At 42.9% G+C, this 20076-nt stretch overlaps 1 protein-coding gene across 5 annotated transcripts in view; it reads right to left on the bottom strand.

Annotated features, from left to right (window-relative positions):
• The window catches only part of LOC115510725 (STAM binding protein), a 50335-nt gene extending 31610 nt beyond the window's left edge, over nt 1-18725 (bottom strand). For 4 of the 5 annotated variants that reach the window (XR_004343415.1, XR_004343413.1, XR_004343414.1 and 1 more), the window contains exons 1-7: nt 18652-18725; nt 16605-16822; nt 6368-6443; nt 5986-6081; nt 4545-4911; nt 2084-2208; nt 1068-1205 (exon numbers count right to left, since the gene is read on the bottom strand). Coding sequence is in view for 2 of the 5 variants with exons in the window: in XM_030310871.1 (XP_030166731.1) it covers nt 1068-1205; nt 2084-2208; nt 4545-4911; nt 5986-6081; nt 6368-6443; nt 16605-16807 (1005 nt within the window). In the remaining 3 variants the exon portion in view is untranslated. Of the gene's footprint in view, nt 1-1067; nt 1206-2083; nt 2209-4544; nt 4912-5985; nt 6082-6367; nt 6444-16604; nt 16823-18577; nt 18625-18651 lie in introns of those variants that run through there. The other variant, XM_030310872.1, reaches the window with a different exon arrangement.
• Between the last annotated feature and the right edge of the window lie 1351 nt (nt 18726-20076).

The following is a 20076-nucleotide window of genomic DNA, read 5'->3' as shown; positions in this document are numbered from 1 at the left end:
CTTATTCCAGTGCTGCCCCCTGCATATGGAATTCTCCCTTAGCCTATCTTGTCAAAATCTTAGTAAATCCTGCCAGGTGCAGTCCTTCCCTCCTCGATTTGATTGTGCTGTTTGTACTTCTCGAGGCACTTGGCACATTCTGCCTCCCGGGAAGACTTACTACTTGTCTCTTTGTCTAATCTACTTTATGAGACTAAAGCCGTGTCTTTCTCAAATTTGTATCCCCCAGCAGATAAGAAAAAAGTTCTCTACTTCCCATATACTATAATGGAAGATACACAATAGAAGGCAAATACTAATGTCACAGAATGGAGAAAGGACACAGGCACATGGGACTGCCTCCCAGGTCAGTATTTCCCAAATTGTAACATACAGGTATGTGTAATCTCCCCAAATCCAGAAACGAGCTGACTTGCTTGTATGTAAGCCTATCACACAACACGAAAAGTAGCTTGGTTTGTGGAGTGACTGGCTGAAAAGGAATAGGAAGGAAAATGCAGAAATACTCTTTAGGGGTAGAATTACCTTTTACCTAAATATCACCAGAAGGCTACAGAAGACACTTGAAAATCCACTATATTAAGGACCCTACTGGTTTACATAAAGGTGTATGCTGCTTTATGCTTTAATAAAGACCAAATGCAAGCATTTGAATTAATTAACTTCCTTGGTTCATTAAAATATTTTCAGGATATTTTCAGGAACACCATTTGTATGAAGTAGGCAGAACCTCCACAGTCAATATCCACATATACTCTAGGCCAGCATTTTATCACCATTCACACTCACAAGGAAACTGGGACTTTAGGGAAAGAAGTTCATTTTCATTAAACCATTTTTTTAAAATGAAGAAAATGAAAAAGCCCTAAGTAGTTCCCAGAAATCAATACTGGAGTGGAAGCAGTCAAGTATGCTAGGAACGTCAAGTCTGCATCTGAAAGAGGGAAAAACCTTCATCTAAATAATCTGCATGCAATTCACTTTGCTCAAAGAAAGAAACAAGCAGTGTGTTTACAACATGGTGAGAGAAGAGAGGACTAACCCTCAGAGAGCTCGGAATTGCTTACATGAATCCAGCCCAGTGTGATGAGACCCTGCTGATCCTGTATGAGGAAAAGTTCTTCTTCGTTCTCGGTGTTGCAATAATCAGACCCGGCACTTTGCTTGGGGATGAGAACATGGGTAATGGTGAATTCATTCCTCATCTGTCAAAGGAGAAAAACAGCCTGTCACCACTCCCTGGCACTTGTGCAACCCCACGTGGTCACAGCTGTGGCAAGTTAAACATCTATACAAGCGAAGGCCCTTCCCACCCCAGCAAGAGTCCTCGTGCTCCTTGAGTCCCTCACCTCAGCGGTTCCCAACCTTAGCTGCTCACATGCACTGCAAAGGGCACTCTGCAAAGCCACAGGTGCCTCCGGCTGCAGCCACAAGTGTCTGCCTGTGATTCCCAAGAAGCTCCAGGATAGTACCATTTCTCTTCTTTTGCTCATGTCTAGGGTAGCTTCCCTCTTACTGTTTCTCTTAGTCCTTCTCATCCTCAAAGGCTCAGTGTTAGTCTATTGCCTTCACTCATTTATTCATTCAGTAGTTAGTAATGGGTTCTTCAAGTGCCTCTATTCAGTGATCTTTCCTTCCTCCCAACTCCTAGTGCTCTACTGCGTATACCATTCAGCGTGCTATTTCTCTTCGGGGGTGTAGCTCCCATTGCTCCAAAATGCTTTGGTAGGTTTTGTGGACGCATGCTGGGCTCATAGCCTTACATATGTTATATTCCCAGGCTTACCATAAAGCAGGTACTCAGAAACTGATATATAGGTAACGCTGACTCTTGGTCTCCCAAGTTTAGAATTAGCTATTTCTTACTACTAGAATTAAAATAATCAGTTCGATTCAAGGGACTGAGAAAATCAATGAAATGCAAGGTCACCAAATCCAAAGTAACATTGCATTATGCTATCCATGGTTCCTTCTGCAGAGGGATCGTTGCAAAGAGTAACTGACCCTGGATATCTTCTCTCAGAGTCACAGGAGGCCAAGGGGGAAGAAACAGGCTCAGCTCAGGAAAGCGTTTGTTTTTTACCAGTTTTCCACAGAGAATTCCACATGTCTCTACTCCCCGGGCAGTGTTGGCACTGGCTAACTGGAGGAACTGCGGGCAGAGCCTCCCAGGCACCACCACATGGCGCAGTCCGTCGATTGTAGGAGCTGTAATGGAGAAAGGAGAAAAGTGTAAGACCACAGGGAGAGGCTTCCCAAGCAGGCCCCAGAGTAGGCAGTCCTGGGAGGGCAAAGCCAAATCACTGGGGTTCCTCGAACTAAGGGCAGTGAGTGGGGATCTCAGCCTAACGACAGAAGGAAGAGTGTTGTGGGCACAGCCATTGCAAGTACATTACTTTAAGAAAACAGGCTTTAATCACTCAAGATGAGGGTAACCTACTACTTAAAACAAGTTCTTGGGGTGCCTAGGTGGCTTGGTCAGTTAAGCATCTGACACTTGATCTCAGCTCAGGTCTTGATCTCAGGGTGATGAGTTCTATCCCCACATTGGGCTCCATGCTGGGTGTGGAGCCTACTTAAAACTAAAACAAAAACTGAAAAACAAAAGAAAACAAACAAGTTCCTGAGCTATCCAGGAATTCTCTGTCACAGTCTAACACAGAGGATAAAAAAAATAACCTCCTCACTCCACTGAGCTTTTATTTTTATTTTAAGTCTTTTATCTCAGATAAGAATATTGGAGAGTACGACTTATAAAGAAATACACCAGAGATATCCTGGGTAACAGAAAATACTTTGGATAACTACTTAATGCTGAATTTATTCATTTAGAAGAACGCTAAAGTGCCAGAACAAAACCACGAAAAACACCTTCTGGTCCTCAAAAGAGGCATGAATGCACAGAGCAGCTTATAAGCCTGGTTCAGAATGCCAAGGATAGGCCCAGTCCCTGGACACCACGGAAAAGCCCTGAGAGAGAGCCCACAGGCTCAAATTAGGGTGTTTTTCATGGTCACTTTTCATTTAAAAAGAAAAACACAAAAAGTACATGGGGTGCCTGGGTGGCTCAGTCGGTTAAGCGTCCGACTTCGGCTCAGGTCACGATCTCACCATTCATGGGTTTGAGCCCTGTGTCAGGCTTTGTGCTGACAGCTCAGAGCCTGAAGCCTGCTTCGGATTCTGTGTCTCCCTCTCTCTCTGTTCCTCCTCCATTCGCATTCCATCTCTCTCTCAAAAATAAATAAAGATTACAAAAAAAAATTTTTTAAGTGCAAAAGGATGTTCTGTTTCTGCACATTCAACAGCGAGCTCTGAATTGCTGGAGAGGTAACAAACCAGGGACCACACAGTCACATGATAGTCTGATGACAATATCTGAGGATTCTGAATTAAGGCTTGGCACAGTCCTTTCCTTTCAATTCCATAATCACTTCCTGAGTGCATTCCAGTGCATACACTGTGCTTAACCTCCAGGGAACACAAATATGAATAAGACTCAAGCCCCAACCAGTAAAAAGTTAAAATCTAGTTACTGACAAATGACTACACTATCAGGTAAATGATGTCAACTGCATTACAGATAATAAGAGCCCTGAGAGTTTCAAGAACAGAATCAATCTGATTGAAGGGAAGGAGACCTGGCAAAACTTTAAGATGAGCAGGGAAGGCAGAAATAGAGAAAGGAGATTTTAGGTTCAGGGCAAATAGTAACACACCTCTTTGGATAAGCTAGTCCAGGGGCTGCTCCGGGAACATGAGAGTCCAATCTGACTGGAGCACGGAATACATGCGAAGGAACAGGCAGTGGTGGGAGATTAGCCTGCCAAGTATGTGGGGAGAAACCTAAAGGCCAGGCTTCGGGGTCTGGCATCCCTTGCCCACTCTCACATTGCCCTTTGAAGTGGATCTTCTGCAAAGCTGACTTCCTCATGTGATACTTGAAATTCCTTCCCCAAAAGATCTATTCTAATAATCAAGGTATAATCATCATTTTGCCACTATTGTTATTTTCTCAGATAGGCAAGCTTTGGTGACAGGAGGAAAGACTGCTAATAGCTGTTATGACCAGACTGAATTATCACTGACTACATATAGTATTTACCATGACCAAGCTCCTTAAGGATTGGGAACACTTCCAGGGCAAACAGCATTCGGTAACCCTTTTTCACTTTTTAAAGGCCAACTGCTGAATTGTAAAGTGGCGCTATGAAATTTCCCTTCCAGAGAACCAACAGTGGTCTCTGGTTCACTGAACATTTCGAGTCTCTGTATAATCCTTAAAAGCTGAGGGTCTGACTTTCAAGGACATTGTGAGCTCTTCCGAATATCGACCTGGGGCCAGGTAAGTTACACGGCTTGAGCAAAGGCCACTTTCATACTATGGCCAGCGTGACAGGACACAGTATGGCAATACCGATCAAAGGGGCTTCTGTGACCAGAGCCTGATGAGTGGGATAATGGAGGTAATCTTAGGCAACCCCCTCAGAATGACACTCTGTTTGGCTGCCCCTGAGATGGAAGAGGGCATGAACAAGTGGACTCACTACTTTCTGAGTTGCTCAACGCTCCAGGTTTCAAGGACCTGTCCACCACGGGTGGCTTGGCAGGCCTTCCCGCCGTATTACAGTCCGCAGGCTGTGTGGACGTGGCAGGTACAGCGGGGAACGCATCTGGGGAGGGCTTCTCCAAGTCAGGCACCAGTGGGCCCCCTAGGCCAGGGTCCACCTTCCCAAACTCCTGCACGATTTTCAGTCGCTCCTTTTCCAGCTCCTGGTTCCGGATCATCTCCTCAAAGGCATGGAACTGCTCCTGCTCCAACTGCTGCTGTTTCTGCTGTGCCACCCTCTGCCTCTCCTTCTCCAGCTCCTGCTGGATGGCCACATTCCGGGCAAGCTCTTCCGCTTCCCTCTTCTGCAAAGAAAGGAGTTAAGCTTAACAACTGACACCTGGGTGACTTCACATCTCGGGGGGACAAGGCTTTGCGGCAGGGATTTCCTAAAGCGTGCCCCTGCTCTGGCCCAATTTCCCAACACGGAATCTGTGCCTCCCTCGGCAGCTCACGTCTGCCCAAGTGGTCACCGCTTGTGTCTACCAGGCCACGGCAGACCTACTCTTCAAGGACAGTGACGGTCCCGACCCCCTCAGTACCCTTCCCAATGGCTCTTACTAAGATATTTTCTTCTTAACTGAAATCTTGATGCAACTTACTGTTCGCGCTGCATAATCTGTATCAGACACAGTTTTATTCTCTAACTCTACCATGTATACATTCTGTATCCGAAGTAAGGGGGTCTTTACAGAATTTTAACCCAAAAGGAAGCCTCCAAAATTTAGCTGGTGACTAGCTCAGTACGAAGTGACATTTTAAACTAACAAGAAACATCAAGTAACAATCACCCTCATTAAGGTTTTCACTCACTCGGTACCTTAGAAATATATGCCTCATAGCTGTTTACCTCTCTGCTGATTTTCAACATCAGAGTCCAGAACAGGGCTCAGCAGAGCGCTACAAAATAATCTGGAGTTGCCGGCAGTGCGAATTTCACATCTGACACAGACCACAGGCAGTGCCTTGGGAGTTTCTCCACGTGCTCTAACTAACTCTTCCTAACAAGAAGCATTTGAAAATAGCTTGAAAAACAAGTATTATAAACAGGTATAACCAAATGTGAATCAATACCCCAAAATTCACTGATCTAAAAACTTACGTTTCAGTGAAATGTTTCACTGCTCTTAGGTTCTCCCTCTAGATATAGCACATAAGCAACAGATTTTCTGTCCCTCAAATCACCCTCCAGGACAAGCAGGCTAAATATGTTAGAATCCTCAGCCTAAACACTTGTGTTCTACTCTTTTGAGTTTCTTGCCTTTGCTGAAAAAAATAAACTATGACACTAAAATCACAAGACCTGTTAAAATATCGTATCGCGATCCTAGGGCACAGCCTAAGAAAGCAAAATAATTTCCTTTTTATTATATACTTACCTTTTCTTCATTATATTCTGTATATTCTTTGGTATATCGTTTCAGTAGCTCTGCCTTCAGCTCTTCTGCTTTGGGAAATGCAATCTCCTTTAACTTCTGAGACACAAAAATCAAAAACTGAGAATTAGGATAATTCCTAGCTAATGAAGTAGAGAAGTAAAGTGACTTAAGACAACTTGGCAATGGCAACAACGTTTTCAAAAACAATGCAAAATACCCCCTACTGTCCCATACCTGCTACTTCACAACTGATCTGGTGAAATGGCCTTATTTCCTGTTGGCAGATTTGATGCTCAGATGCGGACACCACTACTTTTACCTTGAAGTTAGTCTGTGCTGCTTTGAAGCTTTTAGATGGGCAACAGTGAGAGTGAAGACCCACCTTTACTGTGTCTTTCTTTTCAGGAATGACAGCCAATTTGTAATCCCGATGCTTTGGTAGTTTCTCAATAAAGAGCCTAAAGGAACGGATCAGAATGATTATCATGCAAAGAAAATGCCCAACAGACTCTGAAGCAAGGCGACTCCCTTGTCCTGCACCCACTGCAAGACGGGTTTCCAGACATTCAGGGGAGGGATAATACACATCCAGTGACCATGTTCCCCACCCACCTCCAACCCTATGTTTCCCTCCTCTCCCAAATTAGGTGCGCAGGAAGCACTAGACTCCCACAACTAAAACGATGAGGGGAGAAAAGCAAACCTACCTTGTGCCCAAAAATATACCTCCAAAGAGATTCTTTTCTTATTACAGTGACAGGCTTCCAAAGGAAAGGGCCTCTGTCACAAATTCTTCTTCAAATAACAGTTTGGCAGCCAAGGGCAGGAAACCCATGTTCTATGATTAGCCCTGTGACCTTAACCTTGGCTTCTTTTTCTCTGGGATCCATCCTCCTTCAAAGCAGAATATTCCTTGCATCATACTAAGCACTAAGATGCTTAGATGGTACATGTGTTATGTATATACTATGTGCGTGTTACGTTGTAATTTGCATTATGGTCCTGATAAAAAGTTCTTAGAGAAATATAAGGGCTAGATTTTCTCTTTACATTTTGTCCCTGGCTGTAAAGCTCAGTGGGAAAAATATTCACAGATCTCTAACATTTATGATGTCTATGTGGGGACAGTGAAAGCACAAAGAAGTATTTGTCACAACTTGTCACAACCCAAAGTAGCAGATTAAGAATTCCAAAGCCAGAAGACCAGTTCCAGAGTCTGCTCTTCTAACCACTGTATCACACTGCCTCCACATGGTCCTGGAATGTCCAGAACTGTTGTGGGGGGGGGGGGGTACTGAACAAAGACGTCTTTCATAGAAGTAAGTTGTAATATATACAAGCTAAGGCCCAAAACAAATCAATGGAGGGGAGTTTGCCCACAGTTCTAAAATACTGTACTAGAGTTGGGACTAACTGACTCTTTTCTACTTTCTGCCCACGGGGAGTAAACAGAGGAGGACAGCTCAGTAAGGGGAAAGAAGATGACCCCCACGAGAGCAAACTCCTTTTATTTTTTTTTTTAATTTTAATGCTTTTATTTAGTTAGTTTTGAGAAAGAGTGGGGGAAGGGCAGAGAGAGAGGGAGACAGAGGATCCGAAGCGGGCTCTGCGCTGACAGCAGTGAGCCTGATGCAAGACTCGAACTCAAGAACTGTGAGATCATGACCTGAGCTGAAGTCAGATGCTTAACTGACTGAGCCATCCAGGAGCCCAAAGCAAACTCTTTTCATTTTTTTTGTTTATTTAAATTTTTTTTTTAATATTTATTTTTGAGAAACAGAGAGAGCATGAGCAAGGGAGGGGCAGAGAGAGGGAAACACAGAATCCAGAGCAGGATCCAGGCACTGAGCTCTCAGCACAGAGCCCAACGTGGGGCTCAAACTCACGAACCATGAGATCATGACCTGAGCCGAAGTTGGACGCTTAACCGACTGAGCCACCCCAAAGCAAACTCTTTTTAGATGAGCCCTCCTCCCTTGGTTCTATACTAGGCACATGAAATTTTTATCTCAATCCAATTTGACAAGACCCTTCAGCCAAGGATGAATTCTAAAATCAAAATGATTCTAAAACACTTCCCTTTGGGTTCATGAAAAAGATATAAAAGTTTCCTTGAAGTCTATATTTAAAATAAATACAGATTTGTTTGTTCACCAATAGAGTCTTGAAGAAGATGTTGAGATAAGTAAGACTAGTTCTTGTGTTCAAGAGACCTGTAATTCAATGACTCTCCCTTGGCCCTAAAAGACCAAGGTACCTGTTCATAACTTTAGCAGGCTACATGTGCTTTGTATGAAAGCCCAAATCAGCCAATACAGTATCATGTCGTATAAACACCACACTTTATATTCACTTGTGCTATCAGCCTGAAGAACTGTGAAGTCCCTGAGGCCAGAGATTCCTGTGTCTTGTGCTTCTTTGCATGTCCCTCTAAAACTGGGACAGTGCCTGGATGAAGAGGCACTCAATAAATATCTGAGGAATAAAATGGTCTTAAAACCTTTGAAGGAGCTGAGTAAAAAAACCCAAAGTATAAAAAAGTACATATAGTATGCTATCTTATAAGTATGAAAGGGGGAAAATTCTGTATGTGTATGTACACATACATTTACTTCCAAGTACACAGTAAGTCAGGAAACTAAGGAAAGTAGACGGCAGGGGAAATAGAGCAGATGGGACAAGAGTGGGAGTGAAACCTCTCACCATACGCCTTTTTCTATCATTTTGATTTTGAACCATGCAGTGGAAACTAGTTTATAAGTAAAGACGAAACTTCTAGAGCTGTACATGAATACGTTTCTCTTGTTTCCACAATTGTAGTCAATTTTCTGAATGGGGAACATACAGGCAGAAGGGTCTCTTGAAAACAGAACTGGCAACGTTGCCCATTGCCTGTACAGGAGTCAATAGCGCTCAGCGTTTAGTTCGCAGCTTGCCTGGGCTCAAATCCTGGCTTGGTCATCACAAGCTGTGTGAATTCCAGCAAGTTACTCAGTCTCAATACCCTTCTTTATATGTATGTGTGTGTGTGTATATGTATATATGTATATATGTATATGTATGCACATATGTATATATATGTGTATGTATATGTATATATGTATATGTATGTACATATGTATGTATATATATATATATATATATATATATATATATGAGTTATATATATGGAGACAAACTAGTACTACCTGATAGGGTTGCTGTGACACTTAAAGAGATTAAAAAAAAAAGTGCTGAGCACAGTGCCTTGCACCCAGCCAACATCTACTATGATTGGTCTGTATGCTATATGATTGTTTTTCACTAATAAATAAACAAAAATTGTGAGCAAGAAGAACAGATGAAGATGTGAACACCAGGGCTAGAAGTGTTCTAGGTGTAGAATACCTGTGGCCCAGAGGTATACTGTTCTCTGGGTTAGATCTGGTTGCAGCCTAGAAAGGGAAACGTACCAAAGCAAAGATGTGTTGGCAAAAACACAAGCAAAGCAAACTATTAGGACGATGGGGATAAAAAGAGATATGCGAAAAGGAAACACAAAAGGTGAGTATATGAAATGGTATTCAACTTTACTTATAATGAAAGAAATTCAAATTAAGATGAGGTACCATTTCCATATATCAGATTGGCAATGGCTTAAAGGTTGATTATAACCAGTATACACAGGGTGTTGGGAAATGGGTGTCCTTAGACACCCTTAACAGGGCTGTAATTTGATAATACGCTGTATTATCACAGGACTGTAATTTTCTTGGGGGTGGGGAGGGGAGACAACTATTCAAATTTTAAAATTTTTATATCCTTTAAACTCACAATTCCACCTCTAGGAATTTATCGTACACAACAGTACAAAGATATAAGACTATTCAATATAGCACTGGTCATAAAAGTAGAGAAAAACTTAAATGAAAACTTAAATGCCCATCAATAGGGGAATATTTAATAAATTATGCTGCACTCAAATGTGAAAAACAACATAATCATTCACTCATTCATTCGACAGATATTTACTGAGCATTACTGTAAAGGCTGGGGATTTGGCGATGAACAGTCATAAATCCCTCCCAGCAGAGGGTGTGCATTATAGTGGGGGGAACAGACAATAAAACAAAACAATATATATATAATCAGTGCCAGGAGAAACTCATTAATAGGGAAGGGGAATAGGAAGTGACAAGAGAAGGAGTAAGATTTTAGATAGGGCAGCTAAGGAAGGCATCGCCAAGAAGATGGCATTTAATTAAGGACTGGAAGGGAGGAGGCCATAAAGAGACCTGGGACAAGACCATTCCAGGCAGAAGAAACAGCCCTGAAGAGAATGAGATGGATCAGTATGTCCTAGTATGGAAAGATATGACTGTTAAGAAAGCAAGCTGTAGAACAGAATATATTGTATGATCTCATTCAAGCTTTAAGAAAAAAAGGATAAACGTGTGAGCCTATGTGCTTGCACAGACATATACATTTTCCTGGACACACAAGAAAGGACAGTGGTCACCTCTGGGGGATGTGACTCTTCTTTTTGCTTTAATATTTCCCTCGCTGGATAGTTTGAGAAAAAAACTAATTTAAAAAGCCAAGCAGAAATTCTGTAACGTGGATGGCTAAAAGACTCTCCTCGTATTTCTTCCTATCTTAGAAGTTACTGAGCAAAGTGAGCACGATCACAGATGAAAACCCTCTTCAGTCTGTAAGCCCCAATCCCAAAGGAAAACATTGTCAATGCAGGTGACAGACGACTTTCAGAAAGCAGGTCTGTGTTATAGGAGGCTCACACAGCAGACGAGAAGTGCCTAAGTCCTCTGTAACTCCCTTCTGTGTAGCCTAGTCAATGACCATAAAAAGCTGTGAAAGAATTCACTGCCTGGATTATTGTCTGTGCTCATCATGAAAATATGTACTGATTTAATATGCTGAAGATCCTGCTATACTGGGGTCTGCAAAAGGCAAAGCATGCCTACTCTGGGGGGAAATGTGCTTCAGATCATTAAGATGCCTGAACTGCCCAGGGAAAGAACAAACATGCCTTTTAAAATCCGGAATTGAAGTACCCACAAAAGGTCTAGAACAATGACTTGCAATAGTGGGGGAGGCAGAGGAGTGGTGAGGTAGATGCCTGCTCCCTTCCCTCCTCCCTCCTCAGTAGTAATAATTGCCAAAGTGAGCCACTGTTACTGACAAGAATCTAACCAAGTAAAATGCGGTGGAAAAACAGACTGAGAATATTAAGCCAGAACTTTTTTGCAACTCCTACAGCTTGTCAGTTCACAGAATCAGAATTAGGGTCTTGAAGATACCTGCAAGAAAAATGAAGGTAGCTACACGTTTCGCTTCAGGTCAAGCCAATCCAACAAAGTCCCAAATTAAACTCCGAATCTAGCAAATTAAGTAAATGAGCTGCTTCATGCCACCATCTTCTCACTGAGCTCTCCTCCAGGGCCTACTTCATCATATTAAATGGTCCTGTAAGTGGGCACCATGTACAGGGACAGACTCCCCATATTGATCTTGCCGTTAACATGGATATTCATGTCACACAAGCAACCCCAAGTCACAGAACAATATCAATTTAAGTACTCTTAATCCTACCCCCGCTTGCCTATTCAAGAGTTTACTGCGACAGTTAAACTCTCTTCTTGTGCCATACTATCAGCCTCTCCTTCTTCACAGGTTCCTTTCCATTAGCAAATAGTATGCTCTAGAATCTCCCATCTTAAAATACACACCACACATTCACATACTCCTTGTCCCCTTCAATTACTTCTTCATTTTTTCACTTCACTCCTCCTACCAAACTCCTTGAAAGAGTTATCTATGCCTGGGCTTGGCAAAATACAGCTAATAGGTCAAATCTGGTTTGCCATCTGTGTCTGTAAATGAAGTTTCATTGGAACACAGCCACACCCATTCGTGCATGTGTTATCTAATGGTTGTTTTCACACTACAAGACAGAGGTTGTGACAGAGATCAAATGGCCTGCAAATCCAGAACTATTTACTATCTGGCCCTTTACAAAAATATTTGCCCACCTCTGGACGGGACTCACGGTCTCTACTTTCTCATTGTCCACTGACTCTTCAGCCCACTCCAATCTAATGTCTTCTTAGTCCTTCTGGTGAAACTGTTTACCAAGATCACCAATGACATCACGACACCAAACCCAAAACTTCACCCATCCCATCTGACCCTTTCTCACACAGCCTGGCCACTCTCCTGCAAATGCACCATTCTCTCCTGGATTTCCTCTTGCCTCTCAAACCTCCCTTTGAGTCTCTTCTGCTGGTCCGCCCTCCCTCCCCAACCAACCTCAGGTCTCTTCTATAGTCTTTTTTTTTTTTTAATTATTTTTATTAAAAATTTTTTTAATGTTTTTATTTTTGAGATAGAGAGAGAAAAAGACAGAACATGAGCTAGGAAGGGGCAGAGAGAGAGAGAGAGACAGAATCCAAAGCAGGCTCCGGGCTCTGAGCTGTCAGCACAGAGCCCGACGCGGGGCTCGAACCTACAAGTGGTGAGATCATGACCTAAGCCAAAGTCAGATGCTCAACCGACTGAGCCACCCAGGAGCCCCTATTCTACAGTCTTATTATTAAGCTTTCTTGATCTTTGAATGTGTCAGGAATCCTTCTGGCATCTGATGAAGCTCATGGACCCCACAGAATAATTTTTTAAAGATATAATACAAAACATAAAGGATTACAAAAGAAGCCAATTCTACTGAAATACAGTTTTCAAAATATAAAAACTGTAACATGTGCTTCTTTATTAATATATTATTAATACATTTTATTTTTTTTTATTTATTTTTTTTTATTTTTTTTTTCAACGTTTATTTATTTTTGGGACAGAGAGAGACAGAGCATGAACGGGGGAGGGGCAGAGAGAGAGGGAGACACAGAATCGGAAACAGGCTCCAGGCTCCGAGCCATCAGCCCAGAGCCCGACGCGGGGCTCGAACTCACGGACCGCGAGATCGTGACCTGGCTGAAGTCGGACGCTTAACCGACTGCGCCACCCAGGCGCCCCATTATTAATACATTTTAAAAAGGATCTAACTGTGGCTTCAATAACAGTACTGTAATTCAGAAGCAGTGGCAAGTGTTAAATGCTATTTCGAGATATCGGCATCAATTGTAATGTGATATAAAAATAGTGATTTCTATTGGTGACATTGTGAATATTATCACTGTGCAAAATTGAAGGAAATGCTGAATTTTAGTTAGAGGTTAGTGGAAACAAGAAAAGTTTTTCCCAACCGAATTCATGGAGTCCAGATTCTACCTCTGAATCCCTGTGGGGTTCCAGGACCCCAGATTAAGACCTATATGCCAGAAGATCTCAGCGGTTCTCACGGCTTCAGAACCGTCTATATGCAGGGGACTCCTAGGTTTGTATCTCCAACCCAGACCTCTCCTCACTTCAGACTGGTACATCCAACTTCCCAAACTTAACACCTTAACATGTCAAGAAAACCAGGCCTGAATTCTTGAATATCCTCTCTACTCAACCCCTTTTCTACACCGTTCTCCCCATCTCAGTGAATAGGCCAGCACATCCTAAGTTACTCATGGCAGAAACCTGAGATCAACATTGATACCATCATCCCTCCCAAACTGTCAGTAAGTCCCATAGACTCTACCTCCAGAATACAAATCCACCTGCTTCTTTCCATGCTGCCACACTCCACCAAGCCATCAGCCTCTCTCTTGAATTGCCATTAAGAGTATCCTAACTAATCTCCCTGCCTTCTCTTAACACACCCTTCACCATTTGCAACATGGCAGCCCCAATTTATATATTCAGAATATAAGTAAGATTAGGTCATAACCTCTCTTAAAACTTAAAACTTTGCAATGGCTTTCTAACGCTGTCGAGATAAAATACAAACTCCTTACTGTGGTCCGCATGATTCTGCTCCACCTGCCCTCAGCCTCATCTTATTCTCCCCCTTCAACTTCTACCCTCCAAACATGATGATCTTCTTTCAATCCTTAGAACACACTAAGGTAATTCCTACCCAAGAGCTTCTGAATGCAGTTACACCTGCTTTAAACACTCTGGTCTATGCTCTTGGAATGACCAACTCTATGGCATCCTTCAACTTTCAGTTTATTTTTTTATTATTTTTAAAATTTTTTTTTCAACATTTATTTATTTTTGGGACAGAGAGAGACAGAGCATGAACGGGGGAGGGGCAGAGAGAGAGGGAGACACAGAATCGGAAACAGGCTCCAGGCTCCGAGCCATCAGCCCAGAGCCTGACGCGGGGCTCGAACTCACGGACCGCGAGATCGTGACCTGGCTGAAGTCGGACGCTTAACCGACTGCGCCACCCAGTCGCCCCTCAACTTTCAGTTTAAATCTTACCTTCTCAGACAGACCTTACTCTATTTGACACCCTTGGTTATTCTCTGTCACAGCACTCTCTTTGTTCCTTTCACAGCATTTGCCCTACTTTGAGACTAGATGTTTATTTGCTTACCTGTTTACTGTCTTCTCCTATAACTAGAAAGGTACACCAGTAAAGGCAGGGGCCATTTTACTTCCTATATATCCAAGACCTAGAGCAGTGCCAAGCAGGTAGCAGGTGTATGCAATATATATTTGTTGAATGGATATGGCCTGAGGGCAAGGGGCAACAGAATCCAGAAGGCCCTTCAAAAAATACTTGGTAGAGTGATTCTGTGATTCTAATTAACTTTCTCAATTATGATTCTTTGAAGAATTGTGCCCAGGGGCCTCATTCTGGAAGAACTCTCCACAAGATTACTGGAAATATTCAGGAATATTATTTCTACTAGCAGCAAAAGAAAGGGACAATAGTCAAGGAGATTTCTCGGGAAAATAAATTTTGTGCCCACTGTGCCAAGGAATAAAAAAACTCATAATAGCAAAAGAGAGGCAAAATTTATAATTATATATTATTATTACATACAATTATAACTCTATGAAACTTTATCAACACTGAGGTCACACAACAGGGCACGATGGCATGGATGGACTGCACGATCTCTGAGGACACAGGCACTACTTCTAAACTTAAAATAGACAACAGCAGTCCCTTTTCTACTAAAGGGACTCTAAAATCACAGTACGAATCCCAGGAAGTCTGCTTCTGTGCTACTTTTCTTTAGAGTACTGGTTCTCAACCAGGGCAATTTTGCCCCTTAGAGACCATCAGGTAATGTCTGGAGGCATTTCTGCTGCCGCAATTCAGTGAGGGGGAGGGGTGCTACTGGCATCTAGTGGATAGAGACCAAGGATGCTATTAAACACTCTACAATGCACAGGGCAGTACTCACAACAAAGAACTATTCCACCCCAGATGTCAATAATACCAAGGTTGACAAACCCTGCTGCGGAGTAGTATGGGATCAAAAACTTAACATGATACAATTGAATTACATTGATTATTTCTGGGAGGACATATAAGAAACTAGTAAGGGTGACTATCTCTGGGGAGGGGCACTGAGATTTTGGGGAAAAGAGAAGTGATCGGGAGACTTCATTTTTAAATATATATATATCCTTTTGTGCCTTCTGAATTCTCCACCATATGTACATGTTACCTTTTCAAAAAATACCTAAAAATAACCAAAAGTAGTCAGTGTGGCTCAACACTATGGTCTCAACTCTAGCTTCAACTCACAGAACATTACCAAAAAGAAAACAAACAAAAACAGAGCCTATGTTGTAGACCGAATCCTGAATTAAGAATTAGGAAATCTGAGTTTTGTCACTCTAAAGTGTGGAACAAAGCAGATCACTAAGCCCAGAGCATGTTTCCTCACATGTAGAATGGAAGAACAATGTATCCTTTCAATGCACACACAGCTATGAAGATCAAATGGAATAATGCAGGTGAAATACCTTAGGAACTATGAAGAGCCATACACACACATTATAGTTATTATTTTTTTAAAGGCCTTGGTATTATTATAAAAGAACAAGACCAGAGATTATAAATGAGATCCTTTAACAGTATTCCCTTCCTAAATTACACATCATTTCATTATCACTGGGGATTTAGAAGTTGTCCCTGTTAATTATACTGACATCTATTTATGCTGCCTACCCTAAGAAGCTAAGTACCTCAAGGGAAAGGTCTTATGATGAGTCACATGAACTGTAGGCGGTCAATACTTATTTGATGATTTGCGTGACTATAATAAAGGTTAAGAAGAAAAACCTTTTTCCTGAATCACTCAATTTGTGACAAAATAAGTAGAGGTGAGGAATTTTGGCTCTGCTACCCCTCAGCAATAATGCTATGATTAGCTGCCTCAATAGAGGACAGGAAAAACACTCATCAATACAAAACATGTGTAGTTTAACCATCATCTCCCTTGTCTAACAGCTGGGCCATGTGGGCACAGGCCAAAAAAGCTAGGTCTCTTACTCATGAAATCACTGAGTCATGAAAATAACACTTTCAGTACTCATGACTCTTTATGTCAAGGACAGTCGGTATGTAGGAGCTGCCTGCAAAAATGATTAATGCTAATGATGTTGTAAAGTTCTCTACTTTTAGCAATTCTGGGCAGAATAAATGAGCACATGAGCAGAATGAGTGAGGCATCAGTCACCGGAAAAGAAAAAGGAACCTGGAGGTGTCTTACGTGATATACTTGTTATAGAGGATGAAGGCATGTTCAATGTTGCCTTCCTCAGAGTAAATGGATGCCATTCGGATAATCTCGACTCCAGAGCGGAAGTACCGTCGGGGTGGAATGTCTTCATTTATCTCCACTGCACTACCCATCTGGGAGAGAGCCCTCACCCGGTCTTCGGGCGGAAGGCTCACGTCTCCATGGTCAGACATCAGGACCAAGAAGTTCTGAGACAGAAAAAACAGGTGGCATCAGCACCATGGTCCCCATCACAGCCTAGTACACAGTAACTGGTTATCCCACAAACTTCTACCTTATGAAGAAATTAAGAGAAAAATACCATATGCTGTGGCTTGTATCAAAGAAAGTCTCCTTCCTACAGGAAAGCTGAGACCCTCAAGGAAGCCCACATCACAATGACAGAAGTATTGGCAGACTCAAAAGCCTACAATCTCTGTGCCATAATTACGTGGTACAGGGAGTAAACTATAATGGGTGTTCGGTTCTACTCTTCAAGTTAATCATTCTCTCTACCATTAGGTGGCCCTGCCATAAAAGGAAGGATGGTATCTTATATTTTTGGCATTATTTCTCCTGCCAGCTACCCATTTCCATCTACTCTAGTACCTGACATTGTATGCTCAATGAACTTTCATAAAGATTTTTAACTGATTTCAACTTTGATCATTTGTATTTAATGAGAGTAACTGACAGTTTTCTATGGTGTACTTTTTCACATCTGAATACAAGGTGAGGGGAACTGGTCTGGGAACAAACGCTCACAATCCTAGTTCTGCTCACTAAACCACTATTCCAGTCAATCCACAACATCACTCATCACATCAGGGTAAGGAATTTAGATCTAAACAAAACAAAACAAAACAATTTACTCAAATCTATCTTCAAAGACTAAGCATTCTTCAAACAACAAACAGGCACAAAGGTAACTGGGAATGCAAAAAACAAACCAACAAAAACCCTAAGAGTTTTCCCTTCCTGTGTTTCAAACTGCAGTAATTCTACAATCTTTCTAGATACTCTGCTGTTAGAATCAGATTCCAACTTCCAATCAGATAACACTCTACCATCATTTTCAAAAAGAATCTGGGTATTTGTTACACATTGAATTACAACACACCCTAGCCAGCACGTTCTGGTATATACAAACTATATATACTAGAATTCAAGGCCCTAAGTCTACTGGCCCCATTTTGTCTTCAATCTTAAATTTGCTCCTTCCCAACAGAGATCTTTTTCCTCCAGTCAGGATTCTGTCCTGGATTCTGTCCAGAAATCCACACATTTGTTTCATTTGTCTAGCCACTGTTTTCTGCTTTCCACTCCAGTCCCTCCCCAAGAGGTCTCTCTTGGCCAATTCTATCTCTAGGTCACACTTCCCCCAAGCTTCCTATCTAGACACCCTTACGAGTAGTCCAAAAGCTGTGCGGACGACCAAGGATGCAGAGGCATTCCATCTCCCCAAAGCCTTTTTAGAGGCTCAGAAAGCTGCTAAAACTTTCCTAGGTTGCCTCATTAGTAAACTCAGTCCAGAGCCCATTAAAACTAACTGAAGCAGAGGATGCTTGTTGCGCCTCAGTAGCTTTGAGAAGAGGATCTTTAGGCGGATGGAACCCCCTCCCGAGGCCAGCAGTACTACAGGGCTGAGCAACCCTCCAAAGAGGAGATGCGGCACCCGCAAACAAGGGGGAAGAGAGGAGGAGGTCTAGGGAAGTAGCAGGAGTGCGCAGAGGTGGTGTATTCAGTAAAGAGGGACCTCCTGACACCTGCTTGAGGCCCCCTTCTTGAAGGCCCTCAAACCCAAGCTGCCAACCCAGGGCAAAATTATCCAAGGTTTTCGGGTCTTTTGAGCGCGGCAGGCGGGGATGCACTGGGCCTGGCTGGGACAGAAGCCATCAGTGGCCTCGCGCACGGCGGACCGGGCAGAGGGCGCGGGGGGAGAAGGCTGCAGGCCCCACACTCACGGCGGCCGTTTCCTTTCAGAGTCCGAACAAGCTCAGTGGCCCAACCCCACCCCATTCCCAGGACCCTTCCCCACCTGTCCCCGCGGACGACACTCGGAGCTTCCGGAAACGTCACATCCGGCGCCCGCCCCTCCCACTCCCGCTGATCTACTCATTATACTCTCAGGAACACCGGATCCAGGGCGGCGAGCTGGTGGGCGGGGCTAGAACCGCCACCTGCGAAAATACGACCAATGAGAAGAGGGCTCCACGTCGGCCATCTTGGTAAAGGAAAAGCAACAAGGAAGAAAGGGAAAGCCAAGTAATTAAAGGAACCAATGGCCAAGATAACTTATGTTTTTAGAATTAAAATGATTTGGGATCGAGTTTCCTGCCAGATAGCCCCTATACCACACTCACACAAATTCACAAATCAACATTCAAGGAGGGAATTACTGATTCAAGTACCTGGCTAAACTGACTAGGGTTTCTAAATCCATGAAAGAAAAACTCCTTAAAACTTCAGCTTGCTTTTGTCACTACCTACACAAAATTGATAGTGTGAGGTATCAAACTTCTATTGCCTAGAAAAAAACCTTAAGATCAACTTTTTTTTTTTTTTAACGTTTATTCATTGGGGGGGGGGGGGGCAGAGAGACACAGACTCCAAAGCAGGCTCCAGGCTCTGAGCTGTCAGTACACAGCCCCTCACAGGGCTCGAACCCACGAACGGTGAGACCATGACTGGAAGGGAAGACGGTTGCTTAACCAACTGAGCCACCCAGTCACCCCAAGACTAACTTTTTAATGTTAGAACACAATTTATTGAAATCAAGTGTTTAGTTTACAAGGGTCACTGTGCAAAGCAATGGAGCCACAAAGATCTGTATGACACAGTTCCTGCCCCTACAGCCAGGACAGGCAGTTATTTACACCAAATAGTTATTTACACCAAACAGTGGCATATTCTGTATACAGATGTGTGTATGTATGACTATATGCACAGTCTCTTTCCCAAGAGGTTCTTCAAGGCTGCTATTCATTTTCTCTCAGGAGACTTTTTATATCACCACTCTGAAACTTTGTGCTCTCTGAGGATACTTTACTCACCAAATTTGGGGACCCAGTCTGTAAGTTCGTTAATGCGATGGCCTGACCTATCCTTCAAAGTCTAGCTTAAAGCCCCTGCACGGGTGTTAGCCCTTCTACCAGGTCAGTGTCCAGATCTCTAATTTCTCTGGCCCTCTGTTGTGTATCTGTGTCTGGGATTTTCCCAAAGTGATTCTATGTGGTCATTGGGTTTCCAGACTTAGGGCTGAAAGCACTTGCCAGATTCTTTCTCCTTTAAAGCATAAATAGGCATGTCAGGGGCACCTGGGTGGCTCAGTCACTTGGGCGGCTGACTACAGCTCAGGTCATGATCTCATGGTCTGTGAGTTCAAGCCCCGCATCTGTGCTGTCAGCACAGAGCCCGGAGCCTGCTTCTGATTCTGTGTCTCCCTCTCTCTCTGCCCCTTCCC

This window comes from Lynx canadensis, chromosome A3, assembly GCF_007474595.2.
Source record: "Lynx canadensis isolate LIC74 chromosome A3, mLynCan4.pri.v2, whole genome shotgun sequence".
Lineage (NCBI taxonomy): Eukaryota > Metazoa > Chordata > Mammalia > Carnivora > Felidae > Lynx > Lynx canadensis.
Note: the sequence above shows the minus strand (reverse complement) of the source record. Positions and strands in the feature narration are given on the sequence as shown.